This window comes from Macaca nemestrina, chromosome 11 (assembly GCF_043159975.1).
Source record: "Macaca nemestrina isolate mMacNem1 chromosome 11, mMacNem.hap1, whole genome shotgun sequence".
NCBI classification, from domain to species: Eukaryota; Metazoa; Chordata; class Mammalia; order Primates; family Cercopithecidae; genus Macaca; species Macaca nemestrina.
This window is the reverse complement of record NC_092135.1, coordinates 56,945,225-56,959,568: the sequence shown is the minus strand read 5'-3', so window position 1 is coordinate 56,959,568 and position 14,344 is coordinate 56,945,225. Positions and strand designations below refer to the sequence as shown.

Below are 14,344 nucleotides of genomic sequence, written 5' to 3'. Positions count from 1 at the left end.
CTATTGCCCAAGACTGGGTCATTTGTTAGCATAATTGTTCCATTTATTCCTTCCTTCCCTTGTGTGGTTTGCGAACCTTTAACTGCATCCACAAAATCCATCTTGATTAGCATAAAAATCAGCACGTTACTTTGTATTGAATATAAGCAAACAGCATTCATAAAATGTAAAATTTACCCTGGCTTAGAGCAGCTCCAAGCCATCCTAATATTCTCAACATCAAAAAGTGCCATCTTCACTAGGCTTCTGTTCTCAAGAGCAGCAGCACCTCTTTAGGAAACCCTTTTGCTGATCCCAAAAGGCAGATGATAAAGCCAGAGGCTGTGAGACCGGGGCTGCAGAGTCACAGCAGCTCCTTCTCCTGGTCCAGAGGGTCAAGACGTTGGCCCCTCCCCACACCCGCACTGCATCAAGGGACACTGTGGAGAAGTTCAATAGGGACGCTGTCTGAAGAATGAAACCCGAAATCACCAATTCTCTGCCCATCATGTGGAGAGACAAGTTGGAGGAGAGAGGGAGCTGCCTGGGTACTGAGAGGAAAAGGAATCGTTCTGTTCCAAGGGACCTGCAGCATCAGCAGGCTGCTTGTGAGAGGGACGCCAGGAAACGGCCAGACACAGAAGTGTTGGGAATGGGAGGCATGCAGTAGATAGAAGAAAAATCCAATACTTTTCCAAAGAAGGATGATAGGAGAAACACAAGTACAAGGTAAGGAAGGCAAAGAAGAGCAAAACACTTGTGCCAAGAGATACATGTTTTTTGGAAGTATCTGCCTTGCTGCTGTCCCACTGGACGCGGCAAGACCCTGCAGGAAGTAGGACAAGAACCACTAGCCACAGTTCATCACTGAGGGCACCAGACACTGAGGTTAGATGCCTTGCCAACCTGACACAGATAGTCAAGGATGTGGGATTAGATCCCAGGTCTGCAGACTCTTTAAAAGACAAGTGGCAAAAGTAAATGTGCAACAGCTTTCCTCTGGCCAACCTGGAGCTGCCATGAGACTTTTGGTTTAGATTAAATTTATCGTCAACACTCAGAGGAAAGCTGGCTGCTCTCCAACTCTCACCTGGACAGAAATTAGCAGGGATACACGTGAGCATCCTGTAAGCTTGTGCAAACCATCATGAGATGTCCAGTACCACAGTCTTGCACGGCGTTTCACAAAAGCAGCTTTGCTTTTTTTTCCATGACCCAACAGTGGGTCATGAAATCTATTTATTTAGTTATTTACTTTTATTTTTTATTTTTTTGAGATGAAGTCTTGCTCTGTTGCTTGGGTTGGAGTGCAGCTGCACAATCTTGGCTCACTGCAACCTTCGTCTCCTGGGTTCAAGCGATTCTCCTGCCTCAGCTTCCCTAGTAGCTGGGATTACAGGTGCCCAGCACCACGCCCAGCTAATTTTTGTATTTTTAGTAGAGACGAGGTTTCAATATGTTGGCCAGGCTGGTCTCGAACTCCTGACCACTGGAGTGATCTGTACGCCTCAGCTTCCCAAAGTGCTGGGATTACAGGCATGAAATCAATTTAGAGCCATAATTTTTAAAAAATAAACTCAGGAATACTAGAGTATATTATAGTATATAAGAATAAATATAGTTCTAAAATGCTTTAGTTATGTGGGCGATTATGTGTGAGTGATCACTAGTGTTAGATGTCTCTCTTATGTGGGTCACAGTCAATGGAGTTTGAAAATCACTGTAAGCAGGGATGGCTTTGAAGCCTGCACTACATCACTCATCTCAAATTACCCACCCATGACCAGAGGACTGTTCTGAACCAGTGGTCAGAAGCATCAGGGCTGACGGTCCCAAGAGCAGTCATCATCCAGGAAGGAGAAGGGACAGGGATCTGGTGCAGAACAGGATTCTATTCAGCTGCTCTCACCAACCTCCCCGCAGGGTCTCCTCACAATGTGTCCCCATGGCTGCTGGCTCCAGCAGCTCTCCAGCTCCACTGACTCACACCACCACTGGCCAGGGAAACTTAAGCAGCCCACGAGAAGCAAGGGAAGTAACTGCTTTAATGCAGGAGTGCGGCTGGTGAGCCAGTGATGGGTGCTGAGCAGAAGAAAAACTTCAGAAAGATCTTGATGATCATGAATTTAAGAAGGGAAAGCCAGCCAAGGAAGACTGTATTACAAGTTCACGAGAAACCTCAGTCACAAAGCTGAGGGAACCAAAGGTCTCAGGCAGTAGAGTGCAGGGGAAGAGGTCTGGGTCAAGTCAGAAGCTCCCAATTTCCTGCTCACATACCAAATTAAGAAGAGCACATGGAGGTAAGCATGGATTTGTGGCGAGTGCACATGCTACCTTCTGCTGCCTTGAGGAACTCTCAACCCATTGTTTAACATGGATCAAGTCCACTGCCAATGTCTTAAGACAGATACTGTCATTCATACTTTTACCTGGATAACTTAATCACTATTTCATCAAAAGCTATACTTTATCATTAAGCAGTTGTCTCTGTTTTAAGCTCCCCTTTCCAATTTACTTCTCAGAGACCAAACTAGCAAATCTCTCTATCTGGAAGGCTCCCATAAAACAAGAGAGCTTACCTTAGAAGCAAGATATTTCACTGCATCCTCTCTTGGTCTCTGGTTTTCAGCACTGACAGACCCAAGAGGTGTTTTAGCTGTGCTGGAAGCACTTGTGGAAGAACTCGGTGAAAGCAGCGGGGTGAAAGGAAGATCCTGAGTGGGGTCAGAAGCTGCAGAGAAAGACCCATTTCATTATGTACATCATAGTAGGAGCAGGGTAGGGTGTTGACTATATTTCTTGATTCGCCCCAGGGCATATCTTAATAAGGAGTGAACATGCTCCAAAATTCAGAGGTCCACATGACAGCACAGGTTCGCCTCCCTGGAGAACAGCCATCTACTGTTTCCAGCTTCCTCTATTAAATTTTTTTTTTTAGACGGAGTCTTGCTCTGGTGCCCAGGCTGGAGTACAGTGGCACCATCTTGGCTCACTGCAACTTCAACCTCTCGGGTTCAAGTGATTCTCCTGCCTCAGCCTCCCGAATAGCTGGGATTACAGGCGCCCACCACTACGCCCAGATAACTTTTGTATTTTTAGTAGAGATAGGGTTTTACCACATTGGTCGGGCTGGTCTTGATCTCCTGACCTTAGGCGATCCAGCCACCTCAGCCTCCCAAAGTGCTGGGATTACAGGCATGAGCCACCGTCCCTGGCATTTAAAAATTTTTTTTGATACAGACTCTCACTGTGTCGTCCAGGCTACAGTGCAGTGGCACAATCCCAGCTCACTGCAGTCTCGATTTACTGGGCTCAAGCGATCCTCCCACCTCAGCCTCCTGAGTAGCTGGGACAAAAGGCGTGCACCACTATGACTGGCTAGTTTTTTGTAGAGACGAGGTCTCCCTATGTTGCCCAGGCTGCTCTCAAACTCCTGGGCTCAAGCAATCCTCCCACCTCGGCCTTCCAAAGTGTTGGTATTACAGATATGAGCCACTGTGCCTGACCTATTAAATTATTTTGGGTCTTAAAAATCTCGCATGATTCACTTGTTCACCATGTTTAGAGTGAGTTTATTGCATATGAAATAAACAGTAAATAGTCAAACATTTGGCTACTCTGTCCTATGTCTTTATAATTTTGGAAAATCCAATACAGAAGACGAAGGCTGTGCCAAACAGGTTCTAATGTGCCAAAAGAACTCCACATTAGACTCCATCTGAGCTTGTTCTGCCAGGAGCCCAACTCCTTGCTCTCAGGGCCCCAAACTGTCCAGAGCACTTGATCAGGCCTCACTGGCCCAACTCTGCCTGTATCTAAAGGAAGAAGGGGTTACAGTTCAGGAGGACATCAGGGAACACTGGCCTCGCCCCAGCTTATAGCTGAATACACATCATGACAGAGGGACGTATTCAAATAGTTTACTTCACACGATTGCAAACCTACATAGTAGCTGCAACAACTTGAAGAAAATTGGTATTTTATGTCTAAGTGAACAGCAATTTCCTCCATCTATCTTATGTTAATAAACTACACATGTAATTAAACACACACATACTTTTAGGTGATGAACTCGGGCTGTTGGAAGCAATCTGCCTCATGCGGCTTCCGTGGCAGCTCAGGGCCACCAACTTGGAAATGATTGCTGTCTTCCCAAACCCCACATTGCCAACCACCACCGCGCCTCTGTTTTCTGCCAGTTCTGTGTTCCTCAGGTTTTCTTCTATCTGGTGAAAGAGCCAATCCCGTCCCACAAACACAGAGTCTGTTGTTATGCTTGGTACTTCAAACAACAAGGGTTTCAACAAAATGTCTTGTGGCTTATAGGGAGCAAATCGTGCTTCAAAAGAAAAAAAGAAACATTATTTTAGAAAAATGTCATAATTTTATAAACTAAGAAACTCAAATATCATTGCTTATGTGTTACATTAAATCCTTAGCTTTACCCCCACTAGGATCTGTCTGTAAGCATTTCCAATCTGGTTCTGTTAATACTTCTGTAATACCTCAATTATCATACCCTGTTGGACCAACAGGACACTACAGAGTCTCCTATTGAAATTACTTTCTAGTCTGGTCATGGCTTTGAGTTATTCTCAGGACTCAAGGACAAAGAGGATTACAGAAAGCCATGTAAGGGGCCAAATCATGTCTCATGGGTTTATCTGGAACTGCATTTAAGTCGTGCTTCTTCCCTGCTATATGAATAAAACAGAAACATGTTTTCCCTAGAAATAGGGCTCTGCTCTCATCCAGGTGTGATGACACTTTGCCCGTACGGTGAGGCTGCTGTATACCTCACACAACTGTGTTACAGGCAGACAGAGAACATCGCCAATACAGTCCAAGGGATTTTGTCTTTTTCTTTTTCTTTTTTTTTTTTTGAAACAGTTTCACTCTTGTTGCACAGGCTGGAGTGCAATGGCATGATCTCAGCTCACTGCAACCTCCACCTCTTGGGTTCAAGTGATTCTCCTACCTCAGCCTCCCAAGCAGCTGTGATTACAGGCACCTGCCACCATGCCCAGCTAATTTTTATATTTTTAATAGAGATGAGGTTTCAACATGTTGGCCAGGCTGGTCTTGAACTCCAGACCTCAGGTGATCCACCCACCTTGGCCTCTCAAAGTGCTGGGATTACAGGCATGAGCCACCGTGCCCAGCCTAGTCCAAGAATTGAAACAAAGCTTATACTTTGTTAATAATAAGCACCTAATGAGTGTTAAACTACCCCTCACTTCAAAATAACTCACTGCAGAATTATTTTTTCAATTCCAGAAGCAAGTTAATCACATATTTTAAGGAAGAAGCCCCAAACCGTTGAGGATGACCTCTTAGCCCACCTCACAGATATGCTTTTAGCACAAACACACACACTTTCCATCATGTTATAAACACAGTTGGCTTCAATGCTGGTTATCACAGACTTTCAAAGTCACTGATTGAGTTCATCATAACCATTATTGCAGTGGATGTGAGGATAAATACCTTTAACTTCCTGTGCCCTACCTCCGGCCGTATTGTGCCACGGTAATCTAATTGACGTCCGTAGAGGAGCATTTCTCTGCCCGTCTAAATAACTCAGATCTTCCAGTTTGGTTGAGCTTGTTGCTGTAATATTAAACTGAAGTTTAGGATCTTCAAAAGTGACTTTAAATTTCATACCTACGTGACTATAATTTATAAATCACTAAGCAATTCAGTTCAGGTTTTCAACAAAATTTACCTAAACGTCATTTTGGTATTGTTTGCCCCAGTTTATTTTTCTGGCAGTATCCATTGAAAAGTGGTAAAAACCAAGTGCTTCTTTTTCTTAAAGTTATGTTGACTGAGTTGCCAGAATTCTCCATTATTCTTGGAAAGAGACAGAATTCACCATAAATTGTTTGATGAAGAAATCTGACAATCATGTGGCACACAGCAAAGCTTCAGTACTTAGACCACAAGCAGGTGGCATGCTGCTAGATTCTTCTCTGCAGCTCTGGGGAGCTTTCCGCTGTTTGGAATGCCAAACTTATTAATTAAATGGGCAGATTCTATGTGTACAATTCTGTACAGCACCCAGAACACTAAAAGTTGGCTCAGTAGTAATAGTACAATCATATTCCTAAGCTTCGAATATGTGTAGACTTATATAAACATTATATATCATACTGCATTTTATAGGTGTATTTTTTTAATTCTAAAAATAAGTTACGTTTACCTCTGACCAAATCAGTAAGACTCATATCATGTAAGTATTTGTTATAAAGCGTTAAAAAGCCAGGTGCGGTGGCTCATGTCTGTAATCACAAGACTTTGGGAGGCTAGGGCGGGTGGATCATTTGAGGTCAGGAGTTCCAGACCAGCCTGGCCAACATGGTGAAACCCCATTTCTACTAAAACACACAAAAAATTAGCTGGGCATGGAGGCGGGTCTCTGTAATCCCAGCTACTTGGGAGGCTAAGGCAGGAGAATTGCTTAAACCCGGGAGGCAGAGGTTGCAGTGAGCCAGGATCGTGCCAGTACACTCCAGCCTGGGTGATAGAGCAAAACTCTGTCTCAAAAAAAAAAAAAAAAAAAAAAAATTAAAGATCTATTCAAACATTCATACAAGTTAGATTACAAAAATAACTAGCACAAAATAATTTTGCTAATTCTCAAGAAATCTTAGAAGCAAGTATATAGCATACGTTTTTGCCTTTTAAAAACCCCTCCTGTTATTACATTGAGGAAAATCTAAAATTAACCTAATTTGGTTTATGGGTTAAGCCCAACATGAAGTACTGTTGATCTTAGTCAGATTATTATCTTCCAGGACAAGAAAATATACAGTGACTTGAGGGCAAATGAGAGCCTAGAGGGAGTCATAGTGCCTGGGTAAAGGCTTCTTAGGACTGGGGACATCTTCAGTGGGACCAAGGTGCAGGGGACAGAAGTCAAGTTGGGCCACTTGTCTTCGGAAAACCCTCTGGCTGCCCAACAGGCTCTGACCCAGCATCCGGCTGCCGACCAGTGCCATCCATCCTACCTGCACCCTTCCTATTTCCCCCCACTAAGATCTCAGTCCTTCTCTTCCTCACTGTCTATATCATCCTCTCTCACTCCTTCATTCAACAGCTACCTGGGTGGCTCCAGGCCTGACTGTGTTGGCATATCCCCTCTCACTGCATCCTCCAGCGGGCAATCCAACACATGCCCTGCCTACTCATCCTCCCAGCCAGCAAGAGACACCTGAAACCTTGACTTCACAACAGCATGCACCGATGCCTCTGTATCCTCCTGGTGCATATCCACAGTGTATACACATTTAGGTGAATACTCTGTGCACATTGCCAGTTACCACACAAATCTTTCCCATTAGAAAGCCTCGGCTAATTCCTTGTCAGGGCTTTTAAATGGATCAAATGTATAGTAATCCAAGGGCAGCCTCTAGCTTCTCTCTAGGTCCTTCGTAAGCAGGGTGTATAAAACCTCCCGGAGGGCCAACAGGACTACACTGTCTTCCCCCAACCTTCTTACCTCCCTGTAGTAACACAGCTTGGAACATTTCTAGGCTCCTGCCTGAGCCCTGGGACCCTTCTCCTTACACGCCTCATGATAAATGCACCCACTAAGGCACAGGTAGAAGGGGCAGGCAGCCATATTCATAATCTATAACTCATTTCAGAGCCAGAACAGTCATGAACATCTGACATAATGCTGCAGCCCTAGAGAATACAAAGATGCTTTAGAGCCTCAAACGTGTTGCCTATGTCCCTTCTTCCCCTGACTCCTTAGAACATAACAGTTTATAAAGTTATAACAGCTGAAAGGATTAAAAATATGTGACCACAAAAGACATTCTAAATAAAGGATTGCAAAAATGCCCTAGATTGTATCTAAACAGATGCAGGAGATGGTAAGATTTCACAGGCCTGTTTTCAGATTCCCAGTCACTAGAGCTTCGGCACCAAAATCTGCAACAGAGCAGCCTCAGCACTTCCACAGCTCTTGGCTAATTCTCAATTTCAAATACGATTAAGCTGAGCTAAAAGTTGCAGCAGGGCCATAAGCCACCACCTGCCAGCTATCTCAGCTTTCTGAGGCATTTTCGAAGCCACCAACAGAGGTGCCAGTGAATAAGGCAGGCAGATATCAGTGGCTGAGCTATGTGCCCAGGTGCTCCCGACCCTCTGAGCAGGAAACGTGGGCCACTCTGCCCTCTCAGGCATGCCTAAGATTCTCAGATGTTACCTGTGCAAAAGTCAGACTCACATTCAGTATTTACCCATAAATGCTTTCAAAATCCTGAACGCTACTCAGGGCCCAAAAACCCCAAAGGTAAAGCAATAATTTCATGCAACAATAAACCCACTGCTAGAATCTCTACAGTGAAATTAATGATACACTTGTTGTGCACACACACACACTATATCTAACATCTGGATAAGAAGCACATTTCAAGATGTGAAGGAAAGTTTGTTTTCTGGTGAGGGTGGGTTTGGTGGGGCAAGGCAGAGGGAAACATCTCTAAGCTGAACAAAGAGGAACATTTGCTAAAGTTGTGGACCAACCTATGGAAAGTCCATGCCAATAAGTTCAGGGAAATAACCAGTTTTAGGAAAACTGGATAGCGATCATGCTTGTTTCCTGGAAAATTAAACACAGTGTTCTATAATCCACTCAGAAAGTACTTTGAAAGGAAAAAAATAGTAAAAAATAGAACCCATTACCTAACTTCTATATGATTTAAAACATACTTTTAATGGCTTTTAGGTCTGTTTTTAATAAAGCAAAGAGGTGTCCATATCATGCATTTTGATGTGATATATAGTTGTACAACCCAATCCCACTCTAACAAATATCTTTACAAAGAAAATCTGTATAGTGAAATAATCTTTAAACCTAGCCAACTTATTTTTATAATCTTTGACAAAAAATCAAAATAAAAAAACCTGCCACCGTACTACATGGTTAACAGACAATTCCAGTTCTTGGTAGCAAGCTCAGTAAAGGACTTTAGGAAGAAGTTCTGCACCCAACCCCCTAGGGGTCAGCCCCATGGGGAGGCTGTGAACAGAGGCCTGGCATCATCCTTCCTTTACCTGCCAATCCTCATGTGCCAAAACACCTTTCCCACCAAAAGGCAATTTGTTTACTTGGATCATAACATGCAAGTACTTCTAAGAGATTTCTCTATATGGTCCTTCACATATTATTCTGATTCTTCTAACACTGAGAGTTCTCTGCTGCCCTGTTTGTAGCAGCCTGCCTTCTAATCACTAAGTAGAGCTGCATAGAGTCTATACAACCTGAATCTTACTCTTCAATGGTACTTGAAAAATCTTGCCATTTCCTCTTAACTGAGGTTCAACTTCAGGGGCAGGAAGGGAGGCAATGAAGAATATACCAGACCCCTAGCTTGTTAACAGATACCAGGGAATACGCTTTTGCTCATGTCTTTTCAAAATACGCATTTAGTTTAAAAAATATGCAGCACAGAAGAAATGAGCAAACCCATTAGGCCAGGTAGACTTTGCTCAAATCTAGAGGTAAAACCCTCCCATTCCACAGGAGGTCTAGCTCAAGGGCACACACAGAAGCTAATGAATGCGCACAGCAGAAATCAGAAAGCTCTGCTCTATAATCACGGCAGCCTACTGGAAAAGCTCAGCTGACACCCACTGTCACTTCACATGGCAGGAGACCCATAAAGAACACCGAGCAGAAAACAACCCCAAATGGGATGCTTTTAACACTGTTAAAATTAAGGCAGTAATGTTTCCTAATTTTAAAATAGCTTGACTAAATTGAGCACAAGTTCACTATTTTTGTTGAAGTCAATAAAGTGATCAAGTTCTGGGATAATACAAACGACCCATTCATCATAACTAGGTAAATACGGTCTAAAAGCGCCTTGGGTGCCACATACTCTGTCAAAGTGGTGGGACAGCGGTGGGAGGACAGGAAAGTTTGTGGGAGGACAGGAAAGTTTGTGGAAGGACTATCAGTCAACTCGTTTAATGTTCTCTAGTATTTCTCTCTGGCAGACATGCCAAATCCCTCTTCTGGAACAAGGCCATTTCACTTCCTTTGAAAGTGAATTAGAGTTATGCCTCAGAACCTTTCCATTAGGGCCGCTTATTTATCAGCTACTTCAGAGTCCCATTGTAAAAAACACCCAACAACCACCAGAGTGACCCACCGCATTCTGAAAGCATAGTATAAATCACAGAGAAATTATCTGGTGTAGGAGCAGAGAATCTGGGTCCCTGCATTAGTAGAAGAGAAATGTTAAGTGCTACACTGATAACAAAGAAAGACTAGCAAGTTCCTCTTTTAAATTCAGCACAGGGGCATGTAGAAACCTTAAAAACAGGCACCACAGCTCAGATGCAGAGAGCTCCTTTCCCCACCCATCTGGAGCTATAGTCATCCTTCACTATGCACTGGAGATCAGTTCCAAGGCCCCCTGAGGATACCAAAATCCTTGGATGCTCAAGTTCCTTATATAAAATGGTGTAATATTTGCACATAACCTACATTCTCCTATATATTTTAAATCATCTCTAGATTACTTATGATACCTAATACAATGTAAATAACTGTGAGACTGTATTTTTAAATTATTTTTTATCGATTTTTTTCCTTGGTTATTTCTGTTACAAGGCTGGATGAATCCATAGATGTGGAACTATAGATACAGGGGACTGACTGTATTCTCCTTGCTTGACACACACCTGGCAATCAGTCTGAGTACTGACAGTCGCCAGCCTTTGTGCTCTTCTTTGTTCCAGCTGCTGCATCTTGGTAAAGCATGCCTGTCTCGAATATTTTCATTTCCTTGATTGAGAGCTCTTACTTCCATAGCTTACATTTTAAGCTGTGAGCTCCATTTTAACTGAATTGTACAGAAATTTGGCCCTCCTGCCTGTACGATCGGACTCAATTACACAAAAATAAGTTTGTAAGTTTGGTAAGAAGTTCCTTGAGCTGATCCTAACAAACTCACTCAACAATTCCCATTTACCAGGAGGTAATAAACAGTCATGAATTTTCTAAGGCTTAAAATAACAAAAACGGAGAGAAGAGTTTTTATACTTTCTTCTCTTGTATACAAGAGTTCGATAGTCCAAGTAATCGATTTAAAGAATTCTAGAGTAGAAGGATCACTTAAAAACCATTAAGTACAGCCTTATTGTGTTTACAGATTAGTAAACTGAGGCTTAGAAAAGGTAAGTGCCTGACCCAGGGCCACGAAGCTGGCTTGTGTCTGGAATGTCTTCCCACGTGAAGACAGTGAACACAGGGCACCTCAGTCTCCCTGAGATAATCCTTCCAGGGAAAGGTGTGGCCTTACCTGCAACTGAGTTGGGCCGTGGCATTATTAGCGAGCTGGAGCCCTGAGAATAAGGGACCGGACCATCTCCAGCTGAGGATTCTGCTTTGGGCAGCGTGCTTTCTGCTGACCCGGTGGTCTCCTCTTCTGCCACTGGGGAGCAGTTATCTGCCCTGCGGTCATGAAGCACTCCCTTCTGTACCCCTAATCTTAGGCTTCCGTCTTTATTCCATTCCAAACTGGAGCCACTCCGGTCATCATTTTCGGATGAACTTGTAATTGTGGCTGAAATGAAAGACCAAAATACTTTGAAGGAGGCCAGGCACAGCTGGGGCTGAAGAGTTAAAACATGCACACTGCCCTCCCCAGGATCAATGGAAAGTTTTCTGGTCCACGCAGATTTTTATCCAAGTATGTTCCATACAATGTATTTTGGTAAATTAGAAGAATGTGGCTCACCAGGGGAAATAAGCTGCTAAATCACTCTACAGAGAAGAGGGGCAAGGGAGAAAGTCTGACAGGAAGATAATGAAAAAAATTGTCTAAAAAGTATCAGAGTTAAGAGTAAATTTATGTAACCTTATAATACATCCTCTCTTTTTAACAAAGATTACTCACAAAAGAATTCATGTCTCATTAAATCCCTTTGAACCTTTAAATATACTTTCCAAATTAATAACATTTGTTGGGGGTGGCGGAGCGGGAATGAACAACAGAATGTTTAATGCAGAAACGGTGCAGGAGAAAATCTTTAGAAACAAAAATACAATTATAAAGTCAAACAGAGAATTTGACCCTTAAAGCTTATAACATCTTTTCAAGATGATCCAGAGAGACTGACTTATTATTTCTTCAGCGGCACGAAATGGAAAACCTTCCCGTACCCAGCACAGGTGAAGCACCAGCATGAGAAGGTATACTACGACTGCAGAATTCACATTTAATCTCCAAGAAAGAAAACCAGCACAGAAAAAAGGTACAAAAAGTCTTTTGTAAACATCTTGGCAAAAAAGCAGAAAGAACATGGTCAAAGAGCGAAGCAATAATCACCCTACTTAGTTTCTACAAAGAGTCACTTTTAATTTAAAGATGCTGAGCCATACGGGATCCCCTTGCAACCACAGGTCATCACCTGGGCCACTCACGCCCCCCCCACCCCCAGCTGTTAGAACTAACGCTGGCTGCGTCCTTGAGAACAGGGGCCATGTCCACCGATGCCTCTTTCCCTATCTGGATTCCAGTCCCCTAGGCCCTCAACCCCAAGCCTGTTAAATGGGAGTGCGCAGGGCCAAAGTGCATTTAGAACCCAGCTCCTGGATCAGGCCCCTTTAGCCACATACCAAGATGATACACACTGAATCAGAAGGTGGTGAATTAGGTCAGGGTCAGTTATTTAGGATCAAAGGGTCTGAAAGGGTTTAGAAGTAAAGACAAAACTATTTCCTTGCGGTGGCCACAGGACATCCTGTCATAATTCTGACTGTCTTTACTCCTCCTGCTGCTGCAGCCTGGACTCATCACCCTCTCTGGTTGCCTATTTTAAAAATTCCCACATAAATGCTGAAGCCTTCCCTAGAGTATCCATGGCGATCTTTTCCTTTTCTGAACAGCACAGCACAGCACATAGTAAGTGCTCAATAAATGCTTGCTAATTGAATGAATGGGCAAATGAATAAACTTCAATTCCATTTGTGGTCAGAGACACTACACTTAGAAGTTCAGGATCTGATTTTGGGTGCCCATTGTTATGACTCCCAGCATTTGCCAGTGTTCCATCAGCAGTATTAGACCCTATTTCCATGTCTTTGGAATCAATCACAGCCTTCCTTGTGTTTTTAAATGGACCATTTATATGAACATAGGCACAGCAAGTATGACTCTTTCCATCACAAAAATGCCAATGGTGTTGCTAACAGCAAAAGCTAGCATTTACTGAAGGTTTGCTATATGCTAGAAGTGTGCTAATGTTTTTCAGGAATGGTCTAATTTATTGGTAAGTTTATTGCTTATTAATGGTAATTATTAATGGTAATCTTGTTAATAAGCTGGAAGTATACAAATGCAGGCAGTCCCATAACACAGATTGTGGTGTTACAAACCTTCACGTTTAAATCCAATGTTTACAACTCAAAATACTTTTCTCAGACATATTGTAATAAGTTAGGTTCCCAGGCTACTCCAACATCCAAGTGACAGGAAGAGTTCCAGGCAAGGGAGATAGGGGATTTGTTTGGTTTTATTTCTGTGGCTGTTACATTGGAGAGCACATATTTGTAAGATGAAAAATTAAAACAAAAGTCAAAGTGCTCTCCCTAAGTGCCAAGCACTTCTGAATCAAACCCCAAAGATTTGAGTCCTAACTAGGACCTCAAGCAGGGGGAACAAGGACTTAGCTCACTTCCCGTTACAAGTGACAGCATTGCAATCAGGACCTCAGGGACCCATGGAGCAGCTGAGGACGGCTGGGAAGGCCAGGTCAGAGCTCCTGATGGCAGGACAGGTGGAAGGTGTGGCTCTCGCTGGCAGGCATGTGCCCTACACTGTGCCCAGCATCTCATGGCGGGGGCGTGGGGGGGGGGGCGCGGGCCGGGCGGGGCAACACTCAGGTCCTGGCAGGGAGAAGAAAGAAAAGGGGTGGGGGAGGAAGGGCCCAGCTGCAGGAGCAGTCACTGGGAAGAGAAGTCCCAGGTGGGGTAACCATTTAGAAATGAACATATTGTAAGGTCAGTGTTTATAAGAAGGAGACTAGTGAGGAAGAAGAGGCAGCCCTTCTGCCGCCCTCACAAAGTTCCTGTGAGAGATGCATTCCACAGTCCACATGTCCCAGGGTTCTCAGAGGCAGGGAGGCTGGTAAATCTGAAGCCACTCCACAAACACTCCTTCCTGGGATTCAATACCAGATGTAGCCAACACAGCTGGAAGCCCAGACACTCTCATCTTGGCTCAGCTCCATCTGAGCCCTGAAGCAGATCCAGCTGAGCAGATAAAGGCCAAATCAGTCTGGCTTCCCCGCACAACCTAAGAGCAACACCAAACATGGCAGCCCCGAACAACCTAAGAGCAAC

General features: G+C 43.7%; 1 protein-coding gene across 10 annotated transcripts in view; it reads right to left on the bottom strand.

Moving 5' to 3' along the window:
- LOC105493193 (tetratricopeptide repeat, ankyrin repeat and coiled-coil containing 1) overlaps window positions 1-14,344 on the bottom strand; it is a 263,922-nt gene that overhangs the window by 58,381 nt on the left and 191,197 nt on the right. For 6 of the 10 annotated variants that reach the window (XM_071072815.1, XM_071072811.1, XM_071072812.1 and 3 more), the window contains 4 exons: window positions 11,301-11,564; window positions 5,467-5,589; window positions 4,037-4,318; window positions 2,559-2,710 (listed from right to left, as the gene is read on the bottom strand). In XM_071072815.1, coding sequence (XP_070928916.1) covers window positions 2,559-2,710; window positions 4,037-4,318; window positions 5,467-5,589; window positions 11,301-11,564 — 821 coding nt within the window. The remainder of the gene's footprint in view (window positions 1-2,558; window positions 2,711-4,036; window positions 4,319-5,466; window positions 5,590-11,300; window positions 11,565-14,344) is intronic. The other 4 variants (XM_071072818.1, XM_071072813.1, XM_071072814.1 and 1 more) reach the window with 2 other exon arrangements.